The sequence below is a fragment of the Canis aureus genome, chromosome 1, assembly GCF_053574225.1.
Source record: "Canis aureus isolate CA01 chromosome 1, VMU_Caureus_v.1.0, whole genome shotgun sequence".
Classification (NCBI taxonomy): Eukaryota; Metazoa; Chordata; class Mammalia; order Carnivora; family Canidae; genus Canis; species Canis aureus.
The window spans coordinates 29,297,882-29,307,261 of NC_135611.1; the positions used below are offsets into that span (position 1 = coordinate 29,297,882).

The window sequence follows — 9,380 nt, forward strand, 5'->3', positions numbered from 1 at the left end:
ATCTTATCTGGTCATTTAAGTGGGGATTTCATGCCCGTAAAAACCCGTATTGAAGACGAGTGAACTTTTATTTACCTACATTTAGTTGTTTAATGTAACTGAGAGTAAGACAAAACTGTGAATCAACACTGTTGAAGAAATATCCTATAGGGTGGACATATGCATTCCTCAGATGAGTCTAAATCAGCCCTGTGCCCCTTCCTCATATCATTCACCCCTTCCTGCCCTCCTCCAGCCCCCTCCCTAGCTCCAACACACTTTCCTATCTTCCTGTTTACATGTCTTTCTCCCTCAGCAAATAATAACATGTATTGAGGGTTTGCTATGTTCTAGGAACTTTCTGAGCATTTCACCTGTGTGAAGTTATTTCCTTGTCCTAACAACCCTGTGAGTTTGGTACTCTTCCTAGCTCCTTTTCACAAATGAGGAAACTGAGGCCCGTGGGTTAAGAAACAACCCAAGGCCACATACCTGGTGCTCTTAAACTGTGGGTGGGGACCACCTCACCTTCTGCCTCCACATCTCTGGGTCGGGCACAAGGTGGGGTTCCCAATGGATCTGGGAGGGAGGGCCACATAGGTTTGACCGCCTTCATGCTGCTGAGCTTGGCCTTGCGTGTCCTAGGTTTCATGACCTACATCGTGGAGCCACTTTTCCGGGAGTGGGCCCGTTTCACTGGGAACAGCGCCCTGTCTGAGAACATGCTACGCCATCTGTCACACAACAAAGCCCAGTGGAAGAGCCTGTTGCCCAAGCAGCAGAGAAGCAGCAACGGAGGTGGCGGCGGCGGCGAGGACCAGGCAGGCCACGGGCCGGAGAACGAGGAGCAGACTGGGACCATAGGCGACGCCCCGTAGTCCTGGCCGGCCTGCCCCTGCTCTGCGCAGAGAGAGAGAACCTCCTGGAGCAGAGGCCTCCCGAGGGGGTGGCAGCTCCGGGGGGGGCGGTTCTGGCCGACGAGCCCAGGCACTTGCTGGGCTTTGTCCGGGGGGTCTCTGGAATGCCACCCTCCTTCCACTTACCTGCCTCCCCTCCTTTTTCCAAGTGTACAGAAGCCATCCGTCACCTCAGCATTAGCTGCCGGAATGAGCAACTCCATTCAGGAACGTGGGAGCTGATTCTCGGGGCAGGGTCGCCCCTCAAGGAGAAGATCCGGGGAGTAAGAAAGAGGTGCTCCTGCCATGTCCCCCTCGGGCCCTGGGTCACACTGTGACAGGCAACCAGTGGCTAAGTCCAGAGCATTTTAGCATTTGCCATCTGACTGCTGATCTGCATGACAAAAACACCAGCATAATCGGAACTCCAAGGAGACTGGTCTTCAGTGCAAGAGCACAAGCGAGAGCATGAGAGAGAGGACCTTCTATTTTAATAATAATTATTATTATAAAAATAATAATAAATCTTTTTAACTTTTCTATTTTATGCACTAGACAATGGATCTAAAACTTTGGATTAAGATTTCTCAATGTACCCAAACTTGAACAGGGGGTTCATTGTTTTGTTACTGACTTTTTGCCACTTTGGGTCAGAGATTTGGCGTCTGCTCAACTTAAGAAACCACGTTTCCTATCCGATCCGAGGGGAAGGTGCTTGTACGGTTCATTCCTTTGCACCATTAGCCAATCTGTCTTTTATCAATAACTCAGATTCAGTGACATGTTTATATGCACACATGTACATTTCCTGTAAATACCAAGCGCTACTGATTCCCATGCCAAAATACATGAGTATTATGGGATTGCTACCTGTATAAACAATGGCACTGTGAACAGAATACTGTTAGTTTTAATACAAGAGAATGCGTTTGTAAATCTGGTATAGAGTTTATTAATATACTATTGTTTGCAGATAAAGGCCTTAACTTTAAACATTTTTCATCTTCTGAGAGCTGCCCGACTTAAATCCTCACAGGTATCCTTCTGAACTGCCTTCCCATGTCCATCTTTGTGCTTTCCAGCTAAAGTCGAAAGCCAAAACTGAATAAAGTCTTTGAGGAAATATTCTGGAAACTTCACACGCATTCCACTTGAGACCATAGTGTTTAATCTATGGCACCAAGCACTGTTTCCTCAGATTAATGAGACCTTTCAACAAGCCTGAAGTCACTTTTCAACACAGTGCGGTTGCACACTCTATTTTAACAAGCCAGCTGATAAGCTTGTGTTTATGTGACTCTTGTCTTGGACCATGGCGATGTGTCAACCTTGCAGGAGACACAGCAGGTCTCACAAACTTTTATGACCCTGTCATCTAACCATCAGGGAACTCCCTGCTCTCCCACCACACTTTTGTCTGTTATGGCTACAGTACCAAAGCACCTTTGGTTTATGGTTGGCGTGCACTTCTTTGGTGTTAATAGTTAACTGGATTTTTCTTTTTCCTTAATTTCATGTAAACAACTACTCAATTATTTAGCTGAAGTTAACTCTATTTAAGTAGAGAAAACATTTCAGTTTTTTGACCGAATTCACCTTTCTGGCAGGTCATCGTGGTTAATTATGGTTCTAGCTAACAGAGTCACCTTGGAATCTGGTTGCCATTTTTTCTGCAGACGCTTGGTCAGAAAATCAGTTTGTCCACAGCATCCTTCTCTAGTGACTAAACTCTGCATTCAACCGTTTCCTCAAAAGTTCTAGCATAAGCAATGTTATGTGAAGATTGGCGTGTCCCTTTCTTCTCACCTTAAATAATGTTGTAGTGGGAGGACGATAATATCATTTCTGCCTCTATCAAGCTACTTTGCAAGGTGACAAACCAACAGCTAACTCTCGTTTCCTACATGCAACTCTTGTGGGGGTTTTTTCCCACCTAATATACCAATGAAATGTTAGAAACTTGACTGGTTTATAATAAGTTTCTGTAGAGAGACTGAGGTTTGCAGAGTTAGGGTTTAAGGGAAATTTTGGAAAGTTGGTTATATTTTCATTAAAGTGGGAAAGATTGTCAGATGGTACTAAAGAAAGTTTGAAAACCTTATGAAATGGGTGGATGATAAGTTGAAATTGTTGATCTGGGTAAGAGAGAAGTTGTGAAATCTTAACACTTTTTTTTCTCTGTAATAACTATGAACTGACACATGATTCTTTATTGCTTTAATCCTCTGAAGCTCTCATCTTGATGAGGTCCCAACAGAGAATATGTTGAATGTATTCCTGCTTCCAAATCTCTCTTACTTTGGTCTGATGATGCAGAGAGAGCTTTTGAGTGGTCTGTGTTTAATGTTCATGAGATTGAACGAAGGAAAGCAATTGCCAAGGATGATACAGTGGAGAAAAGAGAGAAGATGCTATTTCAGCAAATGGGGCCTCTACCTTGGGTTTAGTAAATGGACTTTGTTTAAATTATATTTATATTTTAACTTAAATAAATGAGATTGGAGGCATTTTTAGTAGTTCCAAGTTTCTAGGACAAAAGTCTATGTTACAATTAGGTCTTGAAGAAACGCTCTCAGAGAAAACCACCAAATATCCTACAGTTAAGTCTATGAAGCAGCTACCAGTACAATCAAAATTTGAAGTCAAATGAGACATGATGCATAAACGAGATGCATTTTTGTCCTTCTTTCGACCATCTGGAGTTTTCTTGAGTTTCTTGCTTTTTGGCAAAAATGAAGAAGAAGAAGAAGAAAGAGGGAAGAAGAAGAAAAGAAGAAAGAAGAAGAAGAAGAAGAAGAAGAAGAAGAAGAAGAAGAAGAAGAAGAAGAAGAAGAAGAAGAAGAAGAAGAAGAAGAAGGAGAAGAAGAAACGGAATGTGGAAGCTTTTTTTTCCCCTTGCCTGCTAGTGGCTCTCTTTCAAAAGAAGAGTTCAATTGCTAGTTGAGACCTAGCTATTGGATCATCCATGGATTTTATCTTTATATTCTTCTCCTGGTCCGTGGACCACCAATAACTGATTTACCAAGTTTAATTCTGTCATCACTTGAGAAGAAAGGAACCAAAGGGCTATTTTTAGTAAGCAAAATAGAGTTCAGATCAAATTAAGAGAGAGAGAATATATATCACTGCCAGGCCTGATCGTCAAAGCCTGCTTCTCTTTTAACAGCATCTGTGAATAGTCAGAAACTTGTTCATGAAGCCCTGACCTACCCATAACTCCTCTATGCCGAATAAAACTCCCGCTCTGTTTCTACCTGCATAAGGCTTCCCACAAAGGCATTTGGAATGTGTCCAGCAACACTGTCTTCAGATAGTGCTTCCTACAAAACACAGACTTGTTTTGTAATCTTTTCTCATGTTGAATCAATCAGATCTGCTCACTGATTTGAATTTGGTTATGAGCTTGTGTCTCACTGTATTTCTTATGCTTTGTTCTTTTAAACAAACCCTTAAAATTGTTTGTGTTGTGTGTACACATGTTGTACAAATTGTTGTTTTGTGTACACATGTGAGATTTAGAGAAAAAAAACCACCTTGTGAGTTTTGCTCAAAATGTGGCCTAAATATCCATTGGCATGCCTAGATGAACAATTGAAAATAAAGATAATTTCTTAAAAACATCAAAGTATGAAAATATACTGATTTTCACCAGGTAACATGTTACCAGCAAACCAATCAGATTCAACAAAAAAAGCCCACTGCTCAAGAGAAGAAATTTTCTAGGGAAAAATGCACAGATACAGACATGGTCTCCATGTGACTCATTCTACTTGGGGCTACAGAAATAGCCATGTCCCTGAAGGCAACACTTGCCATTTAGTCCCAAGTTAGGGAAAGAGGGCTCACTTTCTCCCACCAGTCAGTTCTACACTTCCCCCGACTCCTGATATTTTTCTGTTTCACATTTGTCAAACTCATATATGAGTAAGAATGAGGTAGAGTGGTTTAGATTATTATTAAGACAATGCAATGCAAAGCATTTGCATTCAGTAATTACCTGTGAAAAATATAATCTTGCATTTCAGGACTGGAAACCATCAAGAAAAATAGAATAGTTCAGGCAGGACAACTAAATGCCTTAAACCCATCTGGAAATAGATGAGAAAAAAAAAAAAAACACCACCTTTTGTTTTCCAGAAATAACCTTGTATCTCCATAGTCTCTTCATGTCCCATTTATTAAAATTGGATTCAGAATCTTACAGATTCCTTCATGTTTCACTACATCTGAATACAAAGCCATGTTTGCATTTGTGGATGCTCGATATCATAAAATCAAAATCAAAATTGAGATGCCAGAGGTTTTCCAAGTGAAAGTGAGATGTGATTTTTAAATGTACCTGGGAACCTAGCTGAGACATTGTGAAATAAGTCAAGCCTATGTGAGCAATTGAATTTCTATTAAACAAATATTGATTGAGGATCTACTATGTTCCAAAGGGTGCACTAGGCACTTGGAATATAAAAAGACTCCATTTCCCCAGGAGCATTCAGACTGCATCAGAGACGGGCACTGCCAGTGAATGCTTCTTAGAGAATCTGTGAGAACATCTGTAAAGGCTCAACCACAGCTAAAGCCTCTCTCCTGGAGTATAACATAACAGAATGCAAATAAGCTTTGGAGACTGTAGGGGCCAAGGGCAGGCTGCCCCAAGGTGTACCACTTGGCCATATTGATTATTTTAAATAAAAGTTACTTGAGTGGCAGCCTGTGTAAGAAGGACCCTCAGACCCTCCTCTGTCCCCCTGAATGCAGGAAATAACTCTTCCATGTGAAAAGTACCCATCCTGTCTCAGGAGGTGAAGACATCCCTGTCACCAGAGATGGGAAATTTAGAGCCAAGAAGGCTGTATAGACAACCTTTCTCACTTTTTTCTAATTTACTACCCCAGCCCAAATTCTGTTTAGCGTTTTTTACTAATTGAAGCTCCCAAAATTTTCTTCATCCTGTCAATTCCTTATAGAATTGTATACTAATCAGTATAAAACTACCAGCCTTGATCATTTCTTTAGGTCTCAATTTCATTATTGGGCCTCCAGGTGCACATAATAAAACTGGGTTTTTCTCCTGCTAATCTGTGTCATGTAAATTTAATTCTTAGTTCATCTAGAAGAACCTGGGACTAAGGAAAATCTCTTTCTCTCCTTCAAAACAAAACTGGGTTCCAATCTTGATTCTGTCACTGAATTTTTCTGTGACTTCAGGAAAATTACTGAATATCTATAAAATTATTATTTCCAGAAGGGGCACCTGTGTGGCTCAGTCGGTTGAGTGTCCCACTCTTGGTCTCAGCTGAGGCCCTGATTTCATGTTGGGCTTCATGCTGGGTGTGGAGCCTACTTTAAAAAAAACTTTTTTTTTCAGATAGTAATATCTTTTATAGCATTGCTGTGGCAATTAAAAGAGACTGCATACAAAAAGCACCAAGCATTCTGTGTGGTATGTGGTAGGCTTTCAAGAGATGCAAGTTCTTCCTTCATCAATGACAAGAAGTTTGGCAAACAACCATTCACACGTGGGTTAGAATGTGAAGAAAAATTAAGGGGAAATTCAGTGAAGAAACACTGGTGAGGGGGATCCCCGGGTGCCGTAGTGGTTTGGCGCCTGCCTTTGGTCCAGGGTGCGATCCTGGAGATCTGGGATCGAATCCCACGTCGGGCTCCCGGTGCATGGAGCCTGCTTCTCCCTCTGCCTGTGTCTCTGCCTCTCTCTCTCTCTCTGTGTGTGATTATCATAAATAAATTTTAAAAAATTAAAAAAAAAGAAAAAGAAAAAAAAAGAAACACTGGTGAGTTTATATTAAGAAGTAAATTCATTTTTACATTTTTAAAACAGATTGGTTAACTTAGGTACTTATGTATTTTCAAGGTTGGATAAAAAGATTACCCCTTTAATACGTTGCTCAAAGAAAGTGCTGCCCCAGTTATCCGTGACGTTTGCTTAGCCTTCTATACTCTAGAGTGGAAAATAGCATATCTTCTGTTTGCTGCTCTGTCAGAAATTTCTGTGAAGGAACCAGCTCCTAAAATCCAAATAAGAATCATTTCTCTCCCTTGCATCTTTGCCCCCAAAGCCCTAATTCTGGCTGATGATGGCTCTGTTCCCTTATGTCAGGCCCTGAACGGTTTGCTGGGCTTTCCCAGGCTCCATCGTGGACATGAGTTGGTGCCTCCTGCATGCACACTACCAGACATGTTCTCAGCCAGGGCTCACCATCTGTCATCGAGCAAGTCAGAAAGCAGAGGCCCTTCTCAAGTAACGTCCTGCCACAGAAGGGAGAAGACTGTCTTGCCTCCATGAGAATGTAATGGATGTGGAGTTATGATTACACAAGGAGATTTCAGCTACAAAAAGCCCATGATGGGATTGTTTTTTTTCAATTAAACCAGAGAGACTACTAGAAAAATTTTAAATTTCAGCAGATAGGATCTGAAGATGCATTATTGCCTTGTCTTGGTCATCTAGGCAACGATGTATCTTTGATTCAATTGCCTGAAATGCTAAATTCTAGTACTACAAGATGTAATCTTTAGTAATTTTCCCCCTTTTAAGGAAGCAATGCATAGAGTTTTAAAAATGTGGACTTTGGTGTCAGACAGACAGGATTCAAATCCCTCATCATCACTTGCTGCTTAACCCCAGGCAGATAATTTAATCTCTCTGAGCCTCCATTTCCTCACATGCAAAATGAGACTAACACCTATCTTCCAGGGTGGTTGTGACATCAAAATTAGAAAACATGCATAAAACACATAGCATGGTTTCTGGCGGGGGGGTGGGGGGGGAGGTGGTCCTCAACAAATGTAAACTCCTACATTGTTTAAAACAAATCTACAAAATAAATAAATAAATAAATAAATAAATAAATAAATAAATAAATAAATAAAAAATAAAAATAAATAAAAAAAATAAAACAAATCTACAGGGCGCCTGGGTGGCTCAGTGGTTGAGCATCTGCCTTTGGCTCAGGGTGTGATCCCGGCGTCCTAGGATGGAGTCCCACATCATGCTCCCCACAGGGAGCCTGCTTCTCCCTCTGCCTGTGTCTCCGCCTCTCTCCCTGTGTCTCTCATGAATAAATATATAAAAATCTTTTAAAAATTAAAAAAAAAACAAACCTACTGAGAGTGGGATAGATCTTTTGCTTTCTCTAGGCTGTACAGTTTTTGTGCAAAAGAAAACAAGAACCATTAATAAACATTGGGCACGATTATATCTATAGGTGACCAGCTTGACCATGAAACAATCCTTAGAAAATATGTATAAAATATTTTCAAAAAATTTACAAAATATTGTAAAAATGGCTATAAAAGAAGACAGTGTTCTTGGTGCACTAAGGATACACCAGTAAGACCAGGCAATATAAGGAATTGTCTTTTCTGATTATAAAGTAAATACTCTTCAGCCCAGCCAGAAACGACCATCTGTTTAACCTAAGCCCTTCCTAGAGTTGATGATGATACAATCCTGGCTGGAGAGGAGGATTAGGTAGCAGACAAAAGTTGATAACTTGTCAAATTTGAGGAACAACAGTTTAAACATACAGGTTTCTCTTCTGCGGGCTCCTCAGAGCCTCCCATATGCCAATGGACATCTCCAACAAGATGGTTTGGATGATATGGTTTGTTTAGATCTAATATTGATGTCATATCATGAAGTCTTCTTAGATGATCTCCAACCCAGGATGATCTCCCCATTTGTCATTTTACTGCACCAGTATTGTTAGTGACTATTAATTATTTGTTACTAATGATGTGTGTGTGCGCATGTGTATCCTGCCTAATTTCAGACGTACTATATAATTGTGGTTAGCTTGCCTGGATTTGTGGCATGATTTTGCCACTTACTAGATGTCTGACCTGAGGCAAGTTTCCCAACTTTTCATGTCTCGGCTTTTGCATTGGGAAAATGATAATAAAAATGTGACCTATTTCATAGAGTTTCTGATGATTAAAAGAGTTCATGGATGCAATGAACTCTAGACAGTGCCTACCTCATAGAAAGCACTCAGTATTGACAAAAACCAACATCTCCCTTGCCCCTGCATCACTCCCTCAAAGCACAGGAGATCCTAAATAAATAATTCTTAAATGAAAGAATATATTTTGGTTGATAAGTTGAGAATAATATCAGAATAATAGGTTAACATTTAAACCCAAGCAAATAAGTTCCAATTGCAACAATAAATGTCCTAGTAATTTGAATATAGAGGTCATTTTTCAGCAACATAGATTACTACCTGGCAGACTTTTATTCTTTCCAAGAACACAGTTCAGGAAAAAAAAAAGAAAAAAAGGTTTTTCTCCTCCTAGTATATGAGTCTACTTTTCTGAGTGATGAGGACAAAGATCAAGTCCTACAGGTTTGAGGTCCAAAGACCTCTAAGTTTTTCCCATCCAACTGGAGAAGCAGCCTATGGAAGGAACACTAAGGAATTTCCTCTGCAGGGAAAACAGAAGTCCCCTACTATATCACACAATCCAAGAGAGACAAATCCCAGTCCT

The 9,380-nt window shown here is 40.5% G+C and overlaps 1 protein-coding gene across 4 annotated transcripts in view; it reads left to right on the forward strand.

Moving 5' to 3' along the window:
- The window catches only part of PDE7B (phosphodiesterase 7B), a 312,454-nt gene extending 303,643 nt beyond the window's left edge, over positions 1–8,811 (forward strand). For 3 of the 4 annotated variants that reach the window (XM_077894264.1, XM_077894271.1, XM_077894275.1), the window contains one exon: positions 625–5,950. In XM_077894264.1, the coding sequence (XP_077750390.1) occupies positions 625–857 (233 nt within the window). In that variant the 3' untranslated portion in view covers positions 858–5,950. Of the gene's footprint in view, positions 1–624; positions 5,951–6,990 lie in introns of those variants that run through there. The other variant, XM_077894273.1, reaches the window with a different exon arrangement.
- The last annotated feature ends 569 nt before the right edge of the window (positions 8,812–9,380 follow it).